The sequence below is a fragment of the Pelophylax lessonae genome (assembly GCF_965119305.1).
Source record: "Pelophylax lessonae genome assembly, chromosome: 1".
In the NCBI taxonomy this organism is placed as follows: Eukaryota; Metazoa; Chordata; class Amphibia; order Anura; family Ranidae; genus Pelophylax; species Pelophylax lessonae.
In genome coordinates, this window is record NC_138768.1 from 434,677,391 (window position 1) to 434,704,098 (window position 26,708).

Sequence of the window (26,708 nt, forward strand, 5' to 3'; positions counted from 1 at the left end):
GGAATTGGCGTGACCTTATTTGGAGGCTAGTGGAGTAAGATCACGCCACTTCCGGTTCCTGACCTAAATGGTAAATATACTTTGCAGTGAGTTCGCATACAGTCTTTTTGAAGAATTCCCATTTCTGTTTGGTTTTCATCTATGCCAATATTCCCTTCCAGTCTAAAGCCTCGTACACACACTCAGATTATTGGACTAATTTTCTTTAGTTTTTTTTTTTTTTTTGCATTCTACTCTCATATAGAAAATGTAGAGGTTACTTTCATACAAAAATTCTTGTACGACAGGATTCAACTTCAGAAGTGATGTCATGTGTTGAATTGTTTTGTATGTATTCATTAGTTTCCGAGCATGCCTAGTCTTGCTCTTATGATTTTTTTTTTGGACAAAAACTGTAGTAATTAAACGAAAATCGGACGTTGTGTTCACATATGATAAAAATTTTATAGCGTGCACATCCACTTTTTGTCATCCGAAAATTTGTAATTGGCTGTCGAAAGCACTATACTAACAATCCGAAAATCGGCAGATCATTAGTCGGGCTAAATTTTACTTCCGATTTTCTTATCGTGTGTACGGGCCTTTAGTCTTGGAGAGCAGCCCTCATCCTTGGAATATTTGCTCTCTTAAAGTTGTATTTTTATTTTTCCCATATGTGCGTGTTGTTTACAGGTTAAATTTAAAGGAAATCATGTTATGGTCACTGCTACTCAGATGTTCTTATAAAAGAACACTGGTGATAAGATCTGCATGGTTTGAGAATTCTAGGTCCAGCAGAACATCATTCCTAGTTGGGGCCTTGATTAAACTGGACCATAAAATTGTCTTGTAATAGGTTTATAAGTTTTTGCTCTTTAACTGTTCCGCAGTGCCATTACTCTAGTCAATTTCCGGGCTGTTAAAATCCCCTATTATCACTGTCCCAGCCCTTGCAGCCATTTCTATCTGTGCACAGAGCTAAGTCTTCACCTCCCCCACACTTGAAAGTCGATAACAAACTCCAGTGGTAACCTTTGCAGTACACACACCGATGTACAGTTCCACCCATAATGCTTCAGACTCGTCACACTCTCCATAAACTAGCTCCTCTTTCACTCTCGCTTCGAGATCACGTCTCACACAAAGACAGAAACCACCACTCCTCCGTTTTACCCTGTTATTCCAAAAGAGACCATAGACAGGAATATTAATAGCCCAGACGTGAAGAATGAAGCCAAGATTCAGCAATACCAATTGCATCATATTTCTCCTCGTGCACCAGAGCTTCAAACTCACCTATTTTACTTGGCAGACCTCTGGCATTGGTGAACAAACACTTTAATTCATTTTCACATTTTGTATACTCATTTTGCATATTTTTTATTTTAGTCATAATAGTACCATGCCCAATGCTTGTTTGTAACATGGGAACCTTCATATCACCTGCCATAGTCCTCCTCCTCTTTCCCCATTCCACCCACCAGTAGGGGCTGATCCCTGTCTGTCCTGTCTGCCCCTATATAATCTAATTCACCCTCCTCCCTCAATCCGAGTGAAAATACCCCTCTACCCTTCCTATAAACCTCTCTCCCCAGCACAGCAGACCCCCTTCCATTTAGGTGCAAACCATCTTTAGCATAAAGGTTGAACCTGAATTTAAAGTCAGCCCAGTGCTCTAAAAACCCAAATCTCTCCTTACACCAGGTCTTTAGCCATACATTAAGTGCTCTAATCTCCCCGTCTTTCCTGTGTTGCACATTGTACAGGCAATATTTTGGAGAATATCACCTTGGAGATCCTTCCCTTTTAATTTGCAGCCTAGTTCTTTGAATTGGTTCTTAAGGAGCCCCCACCTTCTATGTGTTTTGTCATTGGTTCCAACATGGACCAAGACACCTGGGTCATGCCCAGCCTCTCCCACTAATTTATCAACTCGGTCCACCACATGCCAAACCCTGGCACCAGGGGGACAGCAAACTATTCATTTGAGGTGATCCTGGCGACAAATTATTCTATCAGTCCTTCTAAATATTGAATATTACCACTGGGATTTTTTTTTTACATTTCAGAGAAATAGCTAGGAAATGACAATCTGTATTTTTACAGTCACTTGCATGCTTTTCAGCTATCATTGTCTCACTAAATAGCAGAGAAAGGAATATGCTGATTTAAGTCTTCTTTTATTTTCCTAGCAACAAAACAGTCACAGCCAGAATTAATTTTGTAACTGATCTGACTATATAGTAAACTGAAATGTTCACCAACAACAGAATGACTGAATTTATGTTTATTAGCACCCATTGAGATTCTTTATTAAAAAAAAAAAAGGAAAAAATCACCTCATAAGTTTTTGTAAAAATATAGCTGCATAGCAACAAGCGTCTTTTCCCAGCTTGCACTTTCATCATAGAGTACAATATGCAACTAGCAACTGCAAGATCCACACACAGCTTGTATATTCCCAGCACATCAAACAGGCTACAGGAACCATCAGTTGTCCTGATATCTGGCTGTAAACTCTTTTTAAAGCACAAGGCTTACAAAAACATGCAGATCACATGCCATTATTACAGTTCAAGGGTCATCACATAAAACGCTAGAAGGGTTTACTTTGTCGTATACTCTATAAAAGGTCTGCATGTTCCCGGCACAATGAAAGGGGCTTTAGAAAAACCATACAGTCTTCAAAGACTAAACCTACATTCCTTGAGTGAAAAAGACTTGCAATAAACAGCAAGTTGCTTGCCATTGTTTTAGTTTAGAGCTTTAATATACTGATCACGAATGTTAATGATGACTTTATGTAAAGCATATTGAGAATCAAAAGATTAATGTTCATTTGTGGCAGCTTTAGGGACTGCATATTTTTCATGTGTGACATCATTTTGTTGTTCTACAGGTGCCCTGATAACAAAATAAAACCTCTGGGTCCTATGCTTCTGAATGGGCTCACAAAGCTGATCAATGAGTATAAAGAGGTAAAGTATTTTTTATGTAGCATTCAGTTAATATGTGTGTTTATTTTATTATAGTTTACCAATAATCACAAAAAATAAATAAGTCAGTTGTCAGGCAGTATTAATCCATTTGGTATTGTGGGATGTAATGAGGCTTTATATTAAGATTCCGGAGCTATCTGTAAGTCCTCTGGATAGATTAACATTGCAGGCTTTGTTAGTGTGACTGCACGTTTATGAAGTGTAAGGCTGAAAAACAATATCAATACTCCAGTGTTCTTTTTTCTTAACTGCATAGGAGTAATGACCAATGTAATTTGAATAGTTACCAGTGTTTAAAAGTCTCTTCAGGTAATCAGTTTAGAGTTAACCGTGAATAATGTGTCTAGAATTATTGAGTTTACTCTGAAGTACTTGGCGATAGAGTGTTTGTATTGCAATCTACTTTTTGCGTAGGCTCCCTCTGATGTAAGCATTTACATTTGTGTCAGTGGCAGCCTATCCATTGGGGGCGCCGCCCCCCCGCCATCCATGCGTCCGGCCCCCTAATTTACATGCATGCAGGGTTTTTTTTTTTTTTTTTTTTTTTTTTTTTTTAAGTTTTTGAAGCACGTGATTAGAGCCAGAGACTCTAATAGACTTCAAAAAAGGGTGGGCTCGGGGTGCAGAACACTGCTCCCTGAGCCCACCCAGTTGTGTGACAATAGGGAACAAATATTCGCTATTGTCACACTGATTCTCCTCCTGGCCAATCAGGAAGCGGGTCCTGAGACCCATTTCCCGATTGGCCGAAAGGAGAAGCCATGCCATTGGCCAAGGAGGAGGAGGGAGGAGACTGAGGAGAAGCCGCTGCTGCTGCCTGCCTGCCCTCCACATGTTGACGGTGAGTGAGCCGGGGAGGGGGTTAAGGTGTGCAGGCTGGTGGGTATGGTGTGGTCTGTCTGAGATGCACCAGCCGCCACTGGTTTGTGTATGTGGGGGTGAGAATCATATTTTTTTTTTTTTTTTTGAGGGGGGGGAGGAGCTATTTTAGGTGATTGGGTGGTACCTTTAGTTGTTACACTTAAAAAGAAAAAAAAAATTAAATGAAAATTAAAAAAAACCTCTAAACTCCAGCTAATCCTTTTTAAAGAAGCACGGGAATAAAATATACATATACATACTCCCCTTTATGCTGTAGTATCAGTCTGGTGCTCCAGCTGTCCCTGAAAGCTTGAGGACTGAGCAATCATATGATCATGGTTCTCTGACAACGAGGAGCTGAGAGCTGTCCTAAGAGCGCTAGGCTAGGGATAAGTCGGGATCCTTCTAAAGCCTGAAACGGCTCTGTGATGTTAGCCGATAGTGGGGTTTAGACTGCTGTCAGTTGATTCTGGGTCACAGGAGAGCAAAAGTAAACCTGGTAATAGATGGATCAAAATTTTGCCTGTTAAGAAAAAGGACAAATTACGATCCATCTATATGCAGGCTGGTTGTACAGAAATCGGTCTCGCGATCAACTTCTGAACAACCAGCCTGTTAGAAAACTTTTGCTGAATCAGTGCTGTAGGGTATAGGCAGTGGTGCCGATGTGTGTATTCTGGTATTAGAGAAGTCTCCCTGCTGTCAGAAAACAATAGCTGTGTGGGAGGGATTCACACATCCACCGCAAATGTGTGGATGGGGAATCAATTAACTTTCTTTTGTTCAACTTGCTGGTTGTACAAAAGAAAATTAATCCTGTATGGAAAGCCTTAGTGTACTCCTGTTACCCAAAAGAGAAGCATGTTTATGCTTCTCTTTTAAGCAGCTACAGCAAGTTTTTTTTTTTTTCACCCTTTTGGTATAAAGATTTTACACAAAGGAATAAAAGCTGACCATTGCAAGCAACTCTGTTAGTGTTAAAGCAGAACTAAAGTCAAATTAAAAGACTCTGTACACTGGTTTTGGTAGTGGTGTAATTATATTCCCTGTGCTGTTTGTTTGCCTTACCTTTTGTAGAGATGGGCTCAGATGTTATGGCTGACTTTTGTAGTGTCATGGCTGATCAATTCCCCTGTGTCCATGGTTTGCTACAGCTAGCCTGTCCATAAGGAACAAGACAACTTGTTCCAGGACACAGCATCCAGTGCATGCATTGGTATTCACTCTTTGTCACATCAAAATGTGGGAGTGCTAATATTATTGAAAAAAAAAAAAATTTATACCCTCCTAGGTGGATGCAGCATTGATCTGATGCTGCATCTGTCCCCTTCTGGCTTTGTAGTGATAACTGAGTATTCAAACACTGCTAATCACTCAGTTCTCCCCCCTCCGCTCTGAGAAGAGAGCCATGACTGTCATTCAGCGGCTCTCTGCTCTCCCTCCAGTGCGCAATGGAGTGCTGGGTTGTTGAGGGGTTAGCTCAGGCTCTCAGCGGATCACTGAGAGGCTGAGCCAAGTGCCGGTCTAGGCTTCTTGCCGGATATGGAACGTATGGTCAGGGTCTTTCCCAAGCCTGGACCGGCTAAGTGAGCTGACAGCGGGCCTTCTTCCACTGTTGGCTGAAAATAGGTCACAGGAGTACAGAACGAACTGCAGTCCTGTGATCCACAGGAGAAGTATGGCCAAAAAAGCTTTGACCATACTTCTCCTTTTTAAGCTGCATCAGTGAGCTCTCTCTGGCTCTTTGAATGCGTTGCCTGTTTGTGGCTGGCAGATCTAATTAAAGTGTAGATTGCTCTCACCTGCAGAGCACTAGACTGAAACACCCAGGGATTGTGGGATAGTTTCTTCACAGGAAAATGCAGTTCTCACACTACAGACAGAAGGCATACATTATCCTGTGCTGTGCACATCTTATGGTAAAAAACACAAAGTGCAGGTAGGATGGTTTATAATACCTTTACAAATATTACAAGCGGGCAGGAATTGATAGCAATGTTTCTCTCGCAGTCCCCTCAACAATGTACACTAAGCTGCGATTACATTTCTGGTGCCGTACCAGTGGGCTAGGATGACTAACTCCAGTGCATGTGCATAGGCTTTTAATATCTCTGAAACCTGTGAGGTGAAAAATTGCACCTCCTCCTAGGTAATAGTTCTTCACATAGGATGCAGCATGGAACCACTCCCCTCTGAATTTACATCCTTCTTCCATGGGGAACACTTGTGTGGCAGTGCGCAGATGTCACTACAGATTCCATAGAGATAAATAGGAGGGTCGTGTCAAGTGGATTTAAACACTTCCTGGTGCAGCAGAAAGCCTGGCAGTGGGGACCAGGTCTTTGGTGTATCTTTGGTGTATTTGAGGTCTCTCTGGGGGCATGGTAGATAGAACAAAAGGTGGAAGAACCCCTACATGTTTTTTATGATGAAAATAAACCTGTAATTTTAAGTCTCAGTCTTTAGACAGAAAATGCATTGAGCTCCTGCAGGACTTTATCGTGGTAAGAAATTCTATTTTCTTCCTGTATTTGATTTACATCATAACACCATTTTATTATTTTTAGGATCCAAAGTTGCTGTCAATGGCTTATAGCAGTGTTGGTAAACTCTCTAGGTATGTTCCTTCAAATAGAGAGATTTTATATTGACAGATTTTTGAAGTAAAGCATATATTGATTATTGCTTTTTTCCTCCTTGTAGTCGAATGCCCCAGCTTTTCACCAAGGACCTGGCTTTAGTGCAGCAGTTCTTTGAAGCCATGCGAAAGGTAAGTAACCGATGTGTGCTTCTCAGCCAGTGAGGAGGAGGATGTATGGGCACCAGTATGGGCATTATGAAAAGCTTTTAATGTTTGAGTTAATGAAAATGTTTCTCAGAGATTCATGACCTTGATTATGCTATGAAATCCTATGGATTGTCTCCGATTTTGATTATTCAACTGAACATGAGCTAAATATGTTTTCACTTACAAATACAAAGGGTACTCACCATTCTGCCTATAGATGCCATCTTAGATCTCATCTACGGTGTAGCTAAAGGTCAATACTGATATAATGACTTTCAATCAGAAATGCACCCAGTGCGGTTATATCTGAATAGACTACAATAGGTGTGACTGGTCAATCCCTATGTGTTAACCTAGGAGGTCCAAGGTAGAGGTCATGTGTGACAAAAATGTAGTTTGCCAGCATAAAGTTCATTCTTGTCCCTCCAATATCATTGCACTGTGGTAGTCTACAATGCATGCACAACGGAGCTGTGCTATGTTAGTGCGTTGGAGTGCCACTAAAATGATTGGCACTGCAACAAGCTAACGCATGCAACATGCATTGTGGTAACGCACATGTTGATAAACTGCAAAGCAAGAGTGTGTTTCGGCCATTAAAAAATGTCAATGTGGATAAATACCTAGATTTAATGTCAAAACCCAAAAAAATCTATACGGTGTAAATACAGTAACAATGTTAACACCCAACTTGCAAAATGTTTGATGAAAAATAATTTTGGCAATTTTTTACAGTAATTTGCTATTAAATGAAAAATATATAGAACCGGCGCTAAATCAACCCCAATAAATAATGGAATCATAAAAATAAATATACATAATACATCTAAAATGAATAACTAAGCATAGTAGCAGCAAAATCAATAAAATATAAGTGATGTGGTGATGTGCACAGTGACAATAGTGCCAATTAAAACCACAATAAACCTCAACAAATAAAAGGATGAGAACACATAAATGAAAATAAATATCATAAATAACTAAATATAAATGCTGAATAATAACAGAGAACTGTGGTAAAATGCACAGTGCATAAAAGTGCATAAATAATATAACCACAAATGGTAATGGTAATCCAGGGACTTCCGGTCTCGGCCGAAGACCGGAAGTCCCTGGATCTCATTGCCTGACCGCTGCCACGCTACTTTCATGCTACATATATGCTGTTATACCACTGATAAAGTGTGAGTTTACTACTTTTTATGTTGTCAAATAAATGCTTTAAACATTACTACACTATGAAGTGCTCCCTTTCATTTGTGGTTTGAGTCTCAAACCCTACCCAGGATATTCCCCCTTGATGCTTGAAGCTGGTTTTCCAAAGGATCAAAAAGAGCTTGCCTTAAAGGGACCATCACTGGACCTCCTATTGGAGACCCTGTTACCTACTTATTGGTACAAACGCTCATTAAAGTGGAGTTCCACCCTATTTTTATACTTACCTCCATCTTCTCGCTCCGGGTCACCTGAAAAAGAAATGGATAATCGCATATTTTTTTTTTTTTTACTTACCTCGTTGCGAAGAAAATATACTTACCTTACTTCCTTCTTCCTCCTTCCTCGGCCGCGGCCCGTCGTCACTTCCTGGCTCTGCAATGATTCCTGGGAGCTGGATGTCATAGCTCCCAGGAATCATTGCGCCTGCACCGGCCCCGACGTCAGTTCCGGGTCGCGCGCGTCATCCCCTTCTAAACAGCTTCTGGGCATGCCCAGAAGCTGTGGAGGGATGACGCGCGCGACCCGGAAGTGACGTCGGGGCGGGCGCAGAGCATCGTGGGACCAAAGAAGGCGGAAGAAGACGCCGAAGAGGACGCGCTGGCTTCAAGCTGCCCACATCTGAGATGGCAGCGCTGGACAAGACGTACAAGGTAAGTATTTGTCCTAACAGGTAAGTGCAACCCGGGACAGATCAGAGGCTAGCCATTGTGGAATGCACTAGCCCTGACTGTCCCGGGGGTATTAAAAAAAAAAAAAAAAAAAAAAAATCCAGGGTGGAACTCCGCTTTAAGAGTGTTTTGGAGGTGAGCGGCCATTTCACTCATTTATGGATTTATGCTCCCCACCACATTGCTACTAGTTTCCCGCACATCTGGTAATATCTCTTCACCAGCACCTTTTTCTTATGAACTTTTTTCTTGATGAATTTATGAACATTTTACGACGTTTTTTATCTCCATTCATTTTTTGATTTTTTACTATTTTACCCAAAAAATATTTTTTTTTTTTTTTTTGTTTTTTTGGGGGGGTTTTCTATTTTTATTCATCTTTTGGCACTTTTTATCACTGAATATGTTTATATTGTGCACTATTATCACCGCTACTGTGATCAGACCATTCTCTATTGGATCTGTTTTTCTTCTAGCACAGTGCACTTTATAGTGCACTTTCATCATTCATTTCCTCAGTTAATTTTTATCACTATTACCATTCGTGGTTATATTATTTATGCACTGTGCACTTTACCACAGTTCTCTGTTATTATTCAGCATTTATATTCAGTTATTTATGATATTTATTTTCATTTATTTGCTCTCATCCTTTTATTTGTTGATGTTTATTGTGGTTTTAATTGGCACTATTGTCACTGTGCACATCACCACATCACTTATATTTTATTGATTTTGCTGCTACTCTGCTTAGTTATTAATTTTAGATGTATTATGTATAATTATTTTTATGATTCCATTATTTATTGGGGTTGATTGAGCGCCGGTTTTATATATTTTTCATTTTTCCGTTTGTATGTGGAGACACTGCTAGGAATTGGCTGCCTATCACCGGGCCCCATCTTTCACAGTACATTATATTTCTATTTATAATTTTTTTACTCTATATACCATATTATATATTTCTCTGGTCCGCCTATTACATCTGGTTGATGGTCAGCACATAGGTTTATCCTATTTTTAATTTGCTATTAAAGGTGTCACATGGAATGTGGGGTGTCTCGCATTATGTGTTTTACATGATATTTATTCTCTAGATTCTGGATGGTAGTGTTCACTATTCTACAAACATGGTAGCTATATGCATGGGCTGGACTTGGGTGAATGGAAATTGATTGTGAAATGAATTTTAAGTATGCATGTTTGATTGTCTGTCTGGATCAGCAGTTTTCACCCTTGGAAACACGTTCAGCTCTCAGGGAACACCTGAAATCACTTTCACCTCTACAGGTTACAAAATATTAGTGTCAACAGTTGTAGTTATAGCAATCATAATAATGTAAATATAACAAACACTAATAAAATGTAACACCGAATTGCATACTAAATATCAACATGACGGAGTTCTAAAAACACGACATTTGCACTGGTGCTCAGAGAGAACACACAATTCTAACTTGTATTGGTGTTTAGTGCAAACCTTTTAAATTTTGCAGTGGTGCACAGTAAAAAGTTGCTTTGACATGCAGGAAAATACTTTGCATTGTTGCTCAGAAAAAACTTTGCATCAGTGCTCAGGGAAAAACTTTAACTTTTGCATTGAGCCACTCACTCTTTGTCTTGCTTCCTGCAGTGTTGCATCAGGAATTGTGACTATAAGTAAAGCACTCGGCTTATAGCATCAGGCTTTACTACTGCCCAGCAGTAGTAATGACCAGTAGCTGCAGGTTGAAAAGTATAGCTGAGATCGGGAAAATAAATATCCACTGCTATGGAGGCAGGATCCTGGTGCATTTGGAGCTTTTTCTATTACTCAACGGCTGGCAGACTTGATGGGTTTTTTTTTTTTCTTGAAAAATAATTTGGCAATTAAACAAATTGCATGAGTAGTAGCATTCCAGTATGGAAACCAGAAAGGTGGGAAGAATATAGCGGAATACAGCAGTAAGTACAAAAGGGACACTTTCACGTAAAACCACAAAAAAAAAAACAGTGGCCAACCAGCTGCATCGAGCATACAAAAAGGGAATGCATAGAAAACCAATCCAGAGGAGGCTAAAGGTGTTTGGGTCATTAGAAAGAGTTGTGATAGTAAACCAGGAGGTCAAGGCAAAGTTTTGTATAATCATTTGCTTTGTGAAAGTTGATGGCATCATTTCCCAGTAAGTAGAGGCAGTTATTGTGCTCCATGCCCTATTAAAAGTGTTGAGTATCTGTTAATAGTGTAGACTATTGGCTGGCCCATTCAGAGAGGCCTGTGGATCCCTGGGCATAGTCAATAAATATGTAATCTGTAACAAGTATATGTCTAAGAGATGGCATGCTTAGGATTAGTTTTTCTCAGTAATCGGTCCAGAGGGTTTGTCCAGTGAGTGAAAGATTTTATTTTTGAGAATGCGTGAAGAATAAGAATGCATTTGCAGAAATGTGCAGAGTTCAGGACCCTCAAAAGGTAAGTCTTTGATGCTGCCTCAAAAGTGGAGTATGACCGGAGGTATTCGAGGGATTTCATCTATATTGATACAGCCTATCACTCTCCACTATGACATTTTTTTCTCCATGTAAGTTCTATTATTCTGTTGACTTTTGCATATACATGTTTTATTATTATCATTGTTCTGCAGAAAAATATTAAAAGAGGGAATTCACCTTAGTGAACAGTCGAAGGTTGTAAGATTGGAGGTTGTTCTATTTGGGTTACATAATTGTTAGGATGCCAGGGATTAGGATGCCAGGGCATTGGTAAGCATGACACTGACTCGATTGCCTTGAAGTTGTCTCTTTGGCATTTTCTGTTAAAGTTCGCATTTAACATTACAAACTGTTTGATAGAAAAATAGGGGATGGAGGTGAAAAACGCATACCCCCATGGGTCTGCGCTTGCTAGCCAATAAAAAGAATGAGTGAAAAAAAGCCTTGGATAACTCCTATGGTACAAAATGGATAGGAATAGAATGTGTTTTAATTTGGCAACTTGCTAGCCAAAAAACAAAATATGAGTGAAAAACAGCCTCGGATGACTCCTATAGTACAAAATGGATAGGAATATAATGTGTTTTAATTTTGGCAGTGGATGGTGAGTTAGTCTCATAAATAATAAGAAAATGTATATTATATTTAAAAGATGTGCGCTATCCCGCAATGAATGAAAAAGTTGTACACAATAGTGGAATAGCTGATGATCAAAAGTGAAAGAAAACGTAAAAAAAAACCCTTTTATACATGTATTGAAACATCAGGTGCAATTAAGAAGGTACGTATGTGTAGCACCCTCCTAGATAGGTGCTAGAAAAAAACATCGAATTGCTCCTGCTGCTTATCAGGGGAGTTCTGATCTATTAGTTTGCCTGTCATGTGTTTCCAGGTGTGTTTCACTGAGTCTGAGGGAGTGTCCCCACTGCATCCAATGAGGGAGCTTATTGGATAGTGGAGGAAACCCAGCCAGTGACATATCGTGTTTTATGGCAGTCCCAGTGGGAGTGCATTGCTGCAATGCATCCTGGGATTGCCCATAAATACGGAGGGGACATGTGACAGGGCGTCTTTTGGCAGGAGCAATGTCCCAGGAGGAGGTGGACGGCTGTCAATCCTCCTGCAGGTGTGATGAAGGTGGTTCAGGCAGTCAACCTAGTGAACCAGGTGTGGAGCTGCTGGCAGAGACTTTTGGGAAAAACGGTATCGTGAGTACCAGGAGGTTTGCCTAAGGGTCTGCCTAAGAGAGGGGACCACTCCAGAGAAGTCAGGGGATCAAGGAGCTAGCTCACACTGGAAGTGTAACAGTAAAGAGGGTGCCGTGTAGTTGACCCTGAAGTATAGGAACAAAGGGGGTGCCTAGAAGGGCCCTGAAGTTTGTTCTGCAGTACAGTACAGTTTACCTCAGGATATAGTTTACCTCAGGAAGCTCACTTAATTCTACTTCACAGCTAAGGGCAAAATTGAAGCAGCGGCCTAACCATGGCTAGCATTATTCAGCGTTACTCAGTGTTTTCAAGTCGTCCCAGCCAATTGTGTATAAAGTTGGAGTATCCCACTCATTCCCTTCTCCTATCCAAATTATAAATAAAAACTGGACTGTTTCCCGACAGAGCCAAAATCACTTTAAACATGCTAAACTTCTTGTTGTTGCTAATGGTAACCCATACCCAGCAGCTCCCATGGGAGTAGTGCTACATATGTGTACCCTAGAAGGGTTGTAATAAACAATGACACGAAACTTTGCAATATACCAACAAAGATGCAAAAAAAAATGGAACAAATGTGATGGTGATATTATACTGCTGTACAAAGTGGGATAGTCCAATGACTCCAGTCCAAAAGGATTTGGATTTCCACCAAGGATGATCAAATGTATGAGTCCCAGGAAAAGAAAGCTGAACTGCTATCTAATGTAGGGAGTGGAGGCCAGGGTCCCCAGGAGTGCTCGGGGGATATGGGAAAACTCACCAGATACCGTGGATTCTCTCTTGTCTTATGACAAAGGGGATCAACCAGACTTGGGTGGTCTCCTCCACCAGGGAATTTATCCGTGACTCCTCTCCTTTTTCGTTATGCCCCAGAGAACTCAGCAGATATGGATATACAAGGGAAAGGAATACAATATCCTCATAGTGAACTCCATTGCAAAAGGTTTATTGAAAAAAAGTTTTTTTAAAAATCCCATACAATCATAAAAAATTCCATAAAAAAGAATATAGAGAAAATGGCACAGTACAAGTAAACCGCGGGGAAAGGTGTATATACACCCATAAAGTGTATACTGAGCAAACAGCCAGGGTGCGTTCCACTTTCTACTTGCTACGTGACCGGGGGGCAGAAGTAATAAGTGGAACGCACGCTTGCTGTTTGCTCGGCATTCCACGGTATCTGGTGAGTTTTCCCATATCCCCTGAGCACTCATGGTGACCATGGCCTCCGCTCCCTGCATGAGATAGCAGTTCAGCCTTCTTTTCCTCACTCGCACATTATTTGATCATCCTTGGTGGAAATCCAAATCCTTTTGGACTTAATAGTCATTGGACTACCCCACTTTGTACAACATTATATCACCATCACATTTGTATCACATTTTTTCAATTTATTTTTGCATCTTGGTATATTGCACAGTTTTGTGTCATTGTTTATTACAACCCTTCTAGGGTACACATACAGTACACATACATACCTTCTTAATTGTACCTGATGTTTCAATACATATACAAAAGGTTTTTTTTATGTTTTCATTCACTGTTAATCATCAGATATTCCACTATTGTGCACATTACAGGCATATCCCACTTTTAAGTACAGTACACAATGGGACCAGAGCATGTATGTAAAACGAAAATGTACTTAAAGTGACGCAATACCTTTTCATTTCTCAGTGCATGTAAATACACTAGCTCCATAGGAAATCTTGGTCAGCTTGACATGGCATTGCTCCCAAACCATGTGACAAGGACACCAAGCTTGGGGAGCATATTAAGGGGATCCAGGACTATGGCATAGTAGATTACCTAGGCAAGCTGGCCAGCCACAAACAGGATATGTTGTAGTCCTGGGTCCCCTCTCAATGCTCCCTAAGTTTGGTATCCCTGTCACTTATGGTTTGGGAGCAGTGCCATGTCAAGCTGACCAAGATTTTCTATAGACGCCAATGTTAAAAACCGGGAGTAGTGTCATGCCAAGCTGAACAAGCTGTGTCCTTACTCGCGAGTGTACTTAAAGTGAGTGTACTTAAAGCGGGGTATGCCTGTATTCATTTATTGTGGGATAACTCACATCTTTAAAATATAATATATATTTTCTTATTATTTATGAGACTAACTCACCATCCACTGCCAAATTAAAACACATTCTATTCCTATCCATTTTGTACCATAGGAGTTATCCAAGGCTTTTTTTCACTCATATTCTATTTATTGGCTAGCAAGAGTAGACCCGTGGGGAGTAGGTGTCTTTCACCGCTCTCCCCTATTTTTCTATCAAACTAGTTTCTGTAGCAGGAGGGGGCCTAGCGGCTGCTCACAAGTTTTGTTATCACTTTAGTCATATCTATGATTTTTTATTTATATTCAACCTACACAGGCGGTCCCTGGCGCGGGTGAATATCACTGATTCACATTACAAACTGTTACTTACCTCTCAATAATGGTTTCCACATACGTTTTTTTTAAATTTAGGGAGGATTATGTGTTCAATGTGTATTGATGCCTTTTGTCAGCATTTTGATGGTTCTACTTTTCTTACTATTGTAAAATTCAATACATTTCAGTTAAAGAAGATCTAGAGCAGGCATGTCCAACCTGCTGCCCGGGGGCCGCATGTGGCCCGGAACCACAGGCAATACGGCCCACTGCCCCCTGACAATTTTTTTTTTTTTGCTGGGGAGGAAGGAAGTCGAGTCGGGGGCATGGCCACAGAGGCAGCCTTGGAGGGGATCATCCACTAGTTGTGTAAAATTAGTGCTGGGGGGGGCGCGGCAGCACGGGAAGGGCGCGGCTGCGTTTTATTACTTATATACTTTAACTAATAGTATATATTTTATATGCGGCCCGAGAAAATTTCTCTACACTCAATGTGGCCCAGAGAAGCCAAAAGGTTGGACAACCATGATCTAGAGGTTGATTTTGGTGTGTCTTCCTGCCCAAATTAATCTTTAAAATGCCTGATTTATGTTTTTAAGGAAGGGCATCTTAACAATTGCTCTGCCTTAGAACAAAGGCCCTTTATTTCCCTCTATCCTTCAGAGCGGTACACAAAAACATTCTTTCGAATTACTTCTGTAAGCAATCTCTTGGCTGGTCTCCTATAAACTTGTTACTTAGTTTGGTTTCTACCTGATTGGTTTCTAAGACCTACCAGTATATCTCTCAAGAGAGAACCTCTAACCTTAATGGCAACCACATTTTGATGTTTTTCTTTTTTTTTTTTTATCTCATTTATTAACACTCTGTTTTCTCTACATTGCTGAACTCGCCATACCTTGTGGTGCTATAATATTAGACCCTTTAATCAAACCTTGAGCTTTCATGTTCTTGGGTGCCTTGGAGACATTTTTTCTTGAAAAGTTCCCGAGTCCAGTCTTTGAACTATAGGCCCAAATGCTGATACGCTCACTGGCCTCCTCAAAAGAACTGGTCCTGGCACCAACTTCTTCAGTCAAACTAGTACTGGAGAAGGTAACATTGCCCCTCCTTAGTACCAACCTCTTTGTGTTTTTGTTTCTCCTCTACATGCGGTCTGTTAGGTACCTTGGTGCTTGCCTGTCTCTCCCCAAACATCTTTAATTGCGTGACTGCTCTCCAGACACATTTAGAGATCTCCCAGCATCTTTGACTCCGTGATATTCACCATTTTGGCACATTCAGACCTATAGGTTGAATGCCGCTCTTTCTTGGGGGGTATGTAGATCGCGCTCCTCTGTAATCTATCATGTGATGTAGTTCTCATAGTGTGACTTTTGGGAAACCCATCCTAGTAATTGCCCCCATTTCTCATGCTGCAGCTTCACAAAAACGCCTAACTCTCTTTTTTAACATCATATCTTATTTGTATTATTTTTTTTTTTTGCAATATAGGTACAAGTGCACAGAATGCCCCAAAAAAAAAACAAAAAAAAAAAAGCCAAATTACATAATTTACAACTGCAGGTCATATAACAAACAGTGAAAGGTTGCATAGTTCCACAGTCGTATTGCAGAAACTCGCTTAAAAGCCTATAGCCTGCATGCAATAAATGGGGATCTTGAAACCGCCAGGGATCTAGTGAGGAGTTCATCTAGTGAGGAGGAATAAAAGTTGTCCAAAACACAGGTGAGTGGATCGACTTTTAAAGGGAGCCAATGGCGCTGCACTGCTGTCTTGGCCAATGAGGAGGGGAATCCCGGACAGCCGAGTCTCTCGTGCAACATTGCTGAATCTACATGGATCTCAGAATGCATTAAGATAAAAAAAACCTTCTGCCTTTACAACCACTTTAAGGAGATAGCCATAATATTGTTTATTGTCTCAATAATATGGGATTAGTATTTTGGTGTTTGATAAGCTCTATGGAGAATAAACAGTTGTATTAGACTATGGGAGGGGAATAGTGAGATAAGCGGAATCACTTGTAGTATTTTCTCCCATATAACAGTGAGGTATTGTACCAATATCTCCCTCCCATTTATGCCTACATGAGAGCAGAACGTTACCACACTGCAGGTCAGTTGACCCATCTTTTTCTTCTGGTGGGCCTGTTGCTCCAACTTGACAGGTTCCCCCCCATCCCTAGATTTTATTGTTTGAGGATGTCCCATGACCTAAGAACCAACTCCTGTGTCCTGTACTGTACAAGTAAGCGATTAGGAATTTTAACATACCTGTAAATTCCTTTTCTCGGAGAACCATACAGGACACAAGTCCCTCTCCTCTTTCTCTGTGATTTCTTCACTTATTTTTTTGTTATTAATATGTATATAAACTCCTTTTTTCTACATTTTCCAAAATACAGAGATCCAAATACATCCAGACAGGCTTAGGCCCCTTTTCACATGGGGTGGACCCTGGCCTCCCCAACTCGGCGGGGATCTGTCTGCTAATTCCCACTGGGCAGGCGGATGGCTTGTCCATGTCCACCTATGCAGAGGGGACACAGATACAGCCAGCTGACCTCTATGAGTGGTCTGATTTAAATGGGCCACCTGTCAACTTACACCCGACAGCCATGTGATCTGATTGACGGAATGGGGGAACGGATCCCCACCCGCCTGTTTATAGCGGATTGGTAATAGATCCCCATCCATCTATTTATAGCAGACAGGATCAGATGGGATGTCGGCGGGTGTGAACAGATTTATGACTGTTGACACCAGCAACTCCATAGAAGGCAATGAATCGTTCAATCAGGTTCTCCTAAAAAAACTGGCTTGTGGACTGCCTGTTTGAAAGGGGCCTATCAGTATAATCTCCTATCCACATTTAAAAAACATTAGGGCCAGAGGAAGGCTGACTGACCTGCCACAAGGGCACTTGATTTCGTAAGAAAATATTATCAATGCTTTGTTTTACATGTTGCCCTATTAAAGAATAATTTTATTTTTTATTGGATTAGTATTTTTTAAGTATGTTTGTCATTTTTGTTTTACACATGTGTTGATTGCATGTATCTCTGTGTGCAGTGGAAAAGATTTGAATGGATTTGCAACAAAACTGGTCTGTGAAAACTAAATTCGATTTTATTGTAGTGCTTCATGTTGTTCTACTAACTGGTTATGATTGACTGTAAAGCTGTCGGTTGTCTTACTGTTTGACTGGAATTGATCCTGATATTGTTTTTCAGTCCTCTTATTTATGCATTTGTTTAAAAACTGCAACTGTTTAATTTACAATTTGTAGGAGGAAATGGATGTGAGGCTTTCAATACAGGAGGCCCTATCTATGATGGTTGGAGCTTATTCAAATTTGGAAGGTGCTCAGCTAACTCTAATGGAAGCACTGGTTGGATCATATTTGGTGAAGGTAAGGGCCCATTGTCAAGCCTTCTTCTGCAGTTTATATGTTACATAGCTGTCTTCGGTCAAGTTCAGGCAGTAATTTTGAGGATAATACAAATAAACTGTCAGTGTTTAAAATCTAATCCTTTAAACCAGGGATCCTCAAACTATGGCCCTCCAGCTGTTGCAGAACTACACATCCCAAGAGGCATTGAAAAACATTCACAGACATGACTAGGCATGATGGGAATTGTAGCTCCTGAACAACTGGAGGGCCATAGTTTTGTTTGTTTTAACCACTTCCGGACCGCCCGACCCATTTTTACGTCGGTACTTTGACGTTAAATACCGGGGTTATGACAGCAGCTGCCTTAACCCCGGTATTTTTTTAAACTGCGGGCGGCCCACTTTAAGGTAAGGGTTGTCCCGGCGATGGATTCGCCGCAGGATCACGCCACTTCCTGGTCTTTTCCCCCACTTACCGGACCCGCCGGTAGCGGGGAAAACGATGTGGTCTGCTTTCCCCTCAGGCAAGAAGTCGAGTGAGGGCAAGATGGCCCTCACTCTACTCTATGGCCTTGGAGGACCGGAGCAATGCCATATGTCGCTTCCTAGCAACCGATTTAAAGAGCCCATTTTATTTTATTTATTTTTTAGTGTAGATGTGAGATCTGAGGTCTTTTTGACCCCAGTTCTCACATTAAAGAGGTCATGTAATGCTTATTTCTACAAGGGATGTTTACATTCCTTGTAATAGGAATAAAAGTGATCAAAAATGTTTTTTTTTTTTTTTTTTTTTTTAAAAAGTGTATAAATAAAAGATAAAAAAAAATATTAAAAAACAAACTTAAAGCGCCCTGTCCTCATTAGTTTGTGCGCAGAAGCGAACACATACGCAAGTTGCTCCCACATATGTAAACGGTGTGAGGTATTGCTGCGATCGTTCGAGTAAGCGCAATAATTTGAGCCTTAGACCTCCTCTGTAATTCTAAACTGGTAACCTGTAGACATTTTTAAAGTGTCGCCTATGGGGATTTTTAAGTACCAATGTTTGTCGCTATTCTGCGAGCGTGCGCAATTTTGAAGCATGACATGTTGGGTATCTGTTTACTCCGCAACTGTCACGTACCTGGGAGGAGTCTGAGTTGACGAGGTCGGCCTCTCTTATATCTCCGGCCTAGACCCCACTGAAGGTGAGACAGAGGGTGTCAAAGGCCAGGAGGGACACGAGTGCCTGTGGTTGTTGATGGATCAGGATAGGCTGCTTGTCCGGATCCTGGAAACTGGAACATGCAATGCTGTATGGAACATGTGCAGCAGATAGCCAGGCAAGCACTCGGGTAGTTCTGAGAGACAGAGTCAGAGTAGTAGGAAAGCCAGGGTCATCAACAGGCGGTGCAGCAGGGTACCAAATCGTAAGCAGAGCCAAAGTCAGGGACGGAGCCGGGTCAGGTTTAGCAGAGAAGCAGAAGCAGAATCCAAGTCCAAGTTCAGAACAAGCCAGGTCAGCAACAGGGAAGCATACAGGTATCATCAGGTCACAGGAAACAGCTGAAGATCAGTCAGCACAGGAAACAGGAATGAACTTCCTTTAAATAGCCTGTCTGGCACCACGCCCATTAGTCATTCTTCTGGGAATAGCCTGTGCATGGCGACGCCCCAGACGTCTCACAGGGATTCCCTGACATTGCCCCCCCCTTAAGGGCAGCCTCCGGATGCCCAACATAGACCGTTTTTCCGGATGTTGTAGAAGGTAGGCTCGTAACAATCGAGGAGCATGGACGTTTGAAGCAGGTTCCCAGGAATTATCCTCAGGGCCATAGCCCTTCCACTTGATAAGAAGCTGTGTCCGACCACCCCTTCTTCTACAGTCCAGAATAGACTCCACCTCAAATTCTTCATTACCTTCGATCAAAAGGGGAGCAGGAACTTCAGATCCACGATCTGGGAAGGGGTTGGGAACGGCTGACTTCAGTAAAGAAACGTGGAACACGGGATGGATCTTCAGATTACCTGGTAAGATTAATTCGAAAGCCACAGAATTGATCTTCTTCCTGATAGAAAATGGACCTAGGTATCTTGGGCCAAGCTTTTTTGAGGGACACTTTAATCTCAGGTTTGCTGTAGATAGCCAGACCTTATCCCCCGGTTTTAAATTCAAATTCCCTCTCCTTCTTCTATCAAAAATTTTTTTATTACCAGCCTGTGCCTTCAAAATGGTTTCCCGCTAAAGCTGACTGTTGGCATTAAGAAAATTTAGTCTTTCTTGTACAGCTGGTACAGCAGATTCCATAGGTAACTCAGGTAGGAAGGAGGGGTGATATCCATAATTGGCATAGAAAGGAGACTGCTTGGTGGCGGAATGAACGGAGTTATTATAAGCAAATTCCGCTAAAGGGAGGAGTAACACCCAGTCGTCTTGAGAAAAAGAAGAGAAGCACCTTAAATATTGTTCAAGAGTTTGGTTTGTCCTCTCGGTCTGTCCGTTTGTTTGTGGGTGGTAGGCAGAAGACAAACAAAGTTCAATGTTTAATGCTTCACATAAAGCTTTCCAAAACTTGGAAGTGAACTGCACCCCACGATCAGAGACAATGCTGGCTGGAATGCCATGCAATCTCACCACTTCTTTGATAAACGTGGAGGCAGTTTCGGAGGCAGAGGGAGTTCCTTTCAGAGGTATAAAGTGTGCCATCTTGGAAAGACGATCAACTACGACAAAGATAGTTGTAAACCCTTCAGATGGAGGAAGTTCCACAATAAAGTCCATAGAGATCATACTCCATGGTTTTTCAGGTACGGGGAGGGATTCCAGCAGGCCCCAGGTCTTGGCCCGATCAGACTTGTTTCTGAGACACACAGAGCAGGATCTGACATAGTTTTTACAGTCCTTTAACCAATCTGGCCACCAAAAGGAACGGGAGACCAAATCAGAGGTTTTATGGATACCAAAGTGTCCAGCCAGAAGATGATCATGACACTTCTTAAGAATGGTGACCCTCAGTTGTTCGGGAATAAAAATTTGTTCCTTGTGGAAATAAAGTCCATCCCTCTGCTGGAGATGCAAGTTCAGAGGAGGTGGGGAGTTTGCAACTGTCCCCTTGATCTGTGACATCAAGTCTGTTTGCAAGAGTAGGAAATTCTTAGCTGGCAAAATGGTGTCAGGTTCAGGAGGTGGAGCTGGTTCAGGAAACATGCGAGAAAGGGCATCAGGTTTGCAATTCTTAGAGCCCGGACGAAAAGTTATATGGAACACAAATCGAGAGAAGAAAAGTGCCCATCTTGCCTGTCGAGGTCTTAATCTTTTCGCAGTTCTTAAATATTCTAAGTTCTTATGGTCTGTAAAAATAAGGATAGGGTGTGCAGCCCCCTCCAGTAGGTAGCGCCATTCCTCCAGGGCAGCCTTTATGGCTAACAGTTCACGATCTCCTACGTCATAGTTCCTCTCAGAGGAGCTTAATTTTCTGGAGAAAAAGGCAATAGGGTAGAGTAGGGACTTGGCTCCTTGTCGTTGGGATAGTATAGCCCCGACCGCATTTTCAGAGGCATCCACTTCAAGTACATAGGCTAAAGCGGGATCTGGGTGTTTTAAAATGGGAGCGGAAGTAAACAGAGTCTTTAATAGTTCAAAGGCGGCTTGAGCCTCTGGAGTCCATTTGAATGGGGTAAACTGTTTGGTCAGCTGTGTGATGGGGGATATGATGCCAGAAAAGTTCTTTATAAACTTCCTGTAAAAATTAGCGAAGCCCACAAAGCGCTGTACTGCTTTCTTGTCCTCGGGGGCAGGCCATTCCAGTACGGCAGATACCTTTTGCGGGTCCATAGCAATGCCATCCGCAGAGATAATGAGTCCCAGAAATTGGATAACCTGTTTTTCGAACTCACATTTCTCCGCTTTTGCGTAAAGACGGTGTTGGCGAAGTCTGTCCAGTACCTTCTTTACATGGTTTCTGTGTAGGTCGAGAGAACTGGAAAATACAAGGATATCATCCAAGTATACGATGATAAACAAATCAAGATAGTCCCGAAATATATCATTAACAAGATGTTGGAATGTGGCTGGGGCATTACAAAGACCCAATGGCATGACCAGATATTCGAAATGCCCAAAGCGCGTTCGAAACGCGGTTTTCCATTCGTCTCCTTCACGAATTCTGACTAGGTTGTAGGCACCCCTCAAATCAAGTTTGGAGAACACCTGTGCCCCTCGTAACCTCTGGAAAAGTTCGGGAATTAGGGGAAGAGGATAACGATTCTTGACAGTTATCTTATTGAGATCGCGATAATCCACACAGGGCCTAAGGGTATGGTCCTTTTTCTCAACAAAGAATATGCCCGCTCCTGCGGGTGAAGTGGAGGGTCGGATGAATCCTTTTTCCAGGCTTTCATTAATGTAGTTACGGAGAGTCTCTAATTCGAGCTCAGAGAGAGGGTAGATCCGGACAAAAGGTATTTCAGCCCCTGGCAACAGTTCAATGGGGCAATCGTATGTATGATGGGGAGGAAGAGAATCAGCGCTCTTTTTATTGAAAACATCCAGGTATTCGTGGTAAACTGTGGGTACCAGTTTCAAGACTTCGAGGTCCGGGTGGATACCAAGGAGAGAGGTAACAGTAAGAGACTCCTCAGGAACACAGTGTGCCCGGCAGTAGGGAGAAGAGAAGGAAATCTCACCCGTGAGCCAATTGATGCTAGGGTTATGGGCCTTCAGCCAGGGTATACCAAGAATGACAGGAAACATGGGTGATGTTATAACGTCCAGGCAAAGGAATTCTTGATGACCAGAGGAGGAAGAGCAGAAAATTGGAGCCGTCTCTTGTGTCACTGGACCAGACTTGATACCAGAGCCATCAGCCAGGTGAACAACAAACCCTTGTTTCTTGGTACAGAGAGGTAGATTGTGTTGGGCTGCAAATGTCACATCCACAAAACAGCTACAGGCCCCAGAGTCTATAATAGCAGGAACAGAGATAGTCTTTTCAGGAAGTTTCAGATGGCAAAGCAAGGTGAGATGTGTTTGATTAGTCCCGGGTGGATGCATCATAGAAATCCAGTTAGAGGAGGTTCTGCAAGGCCTCACAGGACAAGTCTGAATGTGGTGACCGGCATCGCCACAGTAGAGGCAGAGATTGGAGCGATAGCGTCGAAGACGTTCCGATGTGGACAGAGGGGATCTCTGGAAACTCTTTCGTGAAGGGTAGTGAGGTACCTCTGGGGGGTTAACGGTAATGAGAGGAGTATCAGCCCCAAACTCCGGGCGGACCAAAGGAGCCTTGTTAGTTCTTTCAGCTTGCCTCTCACGTAGCCTCCGGTCAATCTGGATGACAAGGTTCACCAGGTCTTCTAAGGCCGTTGGTACCCCCACCCTGGCAAGTTCATCCTTTAGGGCATCAGACAAACCAAGACGGAACTGATGATGGAGGGCCGAATGGTTCCACAGAGTATCGGCACTCCATACACGGAAATCTGTCACATAATCCTCCACAGGCCTTAGGCCTTGCTTTAACTTGCTAAGCTTTGATTCAGCAGTCCGATGACAAAAAGGATCTGCATATAGCTGGGACATGGCAGAAAAAAGAGTCCATGGTTGTCAAGGCTGGATCGTGTTGTTCCCGAAGATGGAAAGCCCAGGATTGGGGCTCATCCCGAAGGAGCGAGATAATGAACCCCACCTTGGTATCTTGTGAAGAGAAGGTTCGAGGCAACAGGGAAAAGTATAGTTCACAAGAATTACGAAAAGTCCGAAATTTTCTTCGATTTCCAGAAAAACGTTCAGGAATGGGAACCCGAGGTTCCGGGTGGAAATCCGCCGCACAGGATGTGCTGGGCTCCGTCAGAGAAGAGTCATTTTTGCGGGCCGATAATTGATCTTCGATGCAATCCAATTTTCCTTGCAGGCTTTGTACCATGTGGGATAGTGCAGAGATCGATCGGCAAACGTTCTCCAGTGGAGAGACCTCCCTTTCAGACTCCATAGTTGGCTGACTGATACTGTCACGTACCTGGGAGGAGTCTGAGTTGATGAGGTCGGCCTCTCTTATATCTCCGGCCTAGACCCCACTGAAGGTGAGACAGAGGGTGTCAAAGGCCAGGAGGGACACGAGTGCCTGTGGTTGTTGATGGATCAGGATAGGCTGCTTGTCCGGATCCTGGAAACTGGAACATGCAATGCTGTATGGAACATGTGCAGCAGATAGCCAGGCAAGCACTCGGGTAGTTCTGAGAGACAGAGTCAGAGTAGTAGGAAAGCCAGGGTCATCAACAGGCGGTGCAGCAGGGTACCAAATCGTAAGCAGAGCCAAAGTCAGGGACGGAGCCGGGTCAGGTTTAGCAGAGAAGCAGAAGCAGAATCCAAGTCCAAGTTCAGAACAAGCCAGGTCAGCAACAGGGAAGCATACAGGTATCATCAGGTCACAGGAAACAGCTGAAGATCAGTCAGCACAGGAAACGGGAATGAACTTCCTTAAAATAGCCTGTCTGGCACCACGCCCATTAGTCATTCTTCTGGGAATAGCCTGTGCACGGCGACGCCCCAGACGTCTCACAGGGATTCCCTGACAGCAACATTATCTTTCACATTAAAGAAAAAAAGTTTGGCTAACTACTAGGAAAATAAATGAATTACCCAACAAGTGCCATCATCCAAATAATAATATTGAGAAAAAAATTAGAAATATATGATTGGAAAGCACCAAACCATAATTTCACAAAAAACGTGGACTTAGAATGAACCAAAGCGACTCACAATTGATAAAAAATATAATTTTTATTACAAAAATTTTTTAAAAGAGTGGGAAGAAAAGACAATCCTCACTCAGTATACATATACAAAACACAAAAGGAAAAAACAAAATCTAAAAATGGTAACTGAACAGTCTCTAGACCAACTATGTTAAAAAGAACAAGTGGTTAGGACTGTAAGGAGATACTTGACTTATTACAGAGTCATGTCTGATCAACGGGTCTACGCGTTTCGCAGCGTGCTTCTTCAGGACCAGTTTGTATCAGAATAGTTCTGCTCAAATAGTGCAGCAAATGCCTCCCGGGCGGACATAGAGGATGCGGTAATAGCGTATGCACATTTTAATTACTTTGAGATTCAGGGTCTTACAGGATACCTGACAAACATATATTTGGACAGCAATAATCGTCTGTTAGCAAGCAGAAGCATATGTGCATGCCTGGCTAAAAAACATTTATTACTTATCCTTTCCTCTCCACCTGCTGGGAACTGCCCCCTTCATGTGAGTTTAATACAGTTGATTAATTTGTTTCTTTTGGGGAATAATATCTACACCAGTATTCTCGAAAAAGATCTCTCTCTTTTTGAGACTCCTGCCACATTGGTTATATGCGGAGTCGTTTGGTGGTCTGATATATTCAGTAATTCTTCCCATCACTGGGCTTTTTTCGATAGCCCAATGGAATTTCTCTTTAAACCATTTCTACCGAATTTTATGAGAGACATATCCTGCTACTGCCAGACTTCCTTAAATGGGTATGTATTCATTTTGAGCAAATCTACATGGTCCCCTCTATTACCGCATCCTCTATGTCCACCCAGGAGGCATTTGCTGCACTATTTGAGCAGAACTAGTCTGATACAAACTGGTCCTGAAGAAGCACACTGCGAAACGCGTAGACCCGTTGATCAGACATGACTCTGTAATAAGTCAAGTATCTCCTTACAGTCCTAACCACTTGTTCTTTTTAACAAAGTTGGTCTAGAGACTGTTCGGGTTACCATTTTTAGATTTTGTTTTTTCCTTTTGTGTTTTGTATACGTATACTGAGTGAGGATTGTCTTTTCTCCCCACTCTTTTAAAAAATTATTTTTGTAATAAAAATGATATTTTTTTATCATTATCAATTGTGATTCGCTTTGGTTCATTCTACGAGGTGCCCCCGAAAGTCCTCGTTTTTTGTGAAATTATGGTTTGGTGCTTCCTAATCATATATTTCTCATTTTATGGCTAACTACTGTTTACTTATTTTTTAAATTTTTTTCCAAAACAAATGCGTTTGTAGGACCGCTGCGCAAATACGGTGTGATAAAAAATATTGCAACAATTTCCATTTTATTCTCTACAGTCTCTGCTAAAAAAAAATGTTTGGGGGTTCTTAAAAAGTAATTTTATAGCAAAAATAACTGATTTTAACTTGTAAACAACAAGTGTCAGATAAAGGCTAGGTCCATAAGTGGTTAAACAAAACCATGCAGTAAGAGAGCTATGTAGTATGCGGTTGATCGCCTGTCCTGAAAATTTTAGTAGTTTTCTCTCATGATAATACTTGTGCTGCAGTGGCCTGGAACAAGTATGCAGATCAGGAGTTCCCATATCAATTTGACTTTCCAATCTGCATATTTGTTAGGGGTTAGTGACTAGCAAAAAGTTTAAAGGCACAAACATTATTGCTAACTACTATTCTTCGAAAAAAATCAGCAGTGGCAGACCCTATACATGTTTTAGTACAGGCTTCCTTTAAAAAGTTTGAAAAGTGAATTATCCCTGAATCTCTAATGTAGTTAATTTTTTGTCTTGTTAACTTTAAGCAGACTTTGAAATGCACTTAAACTTCTTTATTCCCTGTTTTGTATTCTTTTTTTCTAGCCAGAAGTTCAAGTTCGACAAGTAGCCGTGAAATTTGCAAGCAGTGTTTTTGCCCCTGACCACATACCTTCCAGATACTTGCTTTTGCTATCGGCAGGAGACTCGTAAGAATCCTTTTTTTTTTTTTTTAAATC

The 26,708-nt window shown here is 41.8% G+C and overlaps 1 protein-coding gene across 2 annotated transcripts in view; it reads left to right on the forward strand.

The window, feature by feature from the left end:
• The window catches only part of ECPAS (Ecm29 proteasome adaptor and scaffold), a 230,229-nt gene that overhangs the window by 46,853 nt on the left and 156,668 nt on the right, over positions 1–26,708 (forward strand). The window contains exons 11-16 of one of the 2 annotated variants that reach the window (XM_082267213.1): positions 2,879–2,957; positions 6,407–6,456; positions 6,543–6,609; positions 9,611–9,646; positions 17,868–17,990; positions 26,575–26,678. In XM_082267213.1, coding sequence (XP_082123339.1) covers positions 2,879–2,957; positions 6,407–6,456; positions 6,543–6,609; positions 9,611–9,646; positions 17,868–17,990; positions 26,575–26,678 — 459 coding nt within the window. The remainder of the gene's footprint in view (positions 1–2,878; positions 2,958–6,406; positions 6,457–6,542; positions 6,610–9,610; positions 9,647–17,867; positions 17,991–26,574; positions 26,679–26,708) is intronic. The other variant, XM_082267214.1, reaches the window with a different exon arrangement.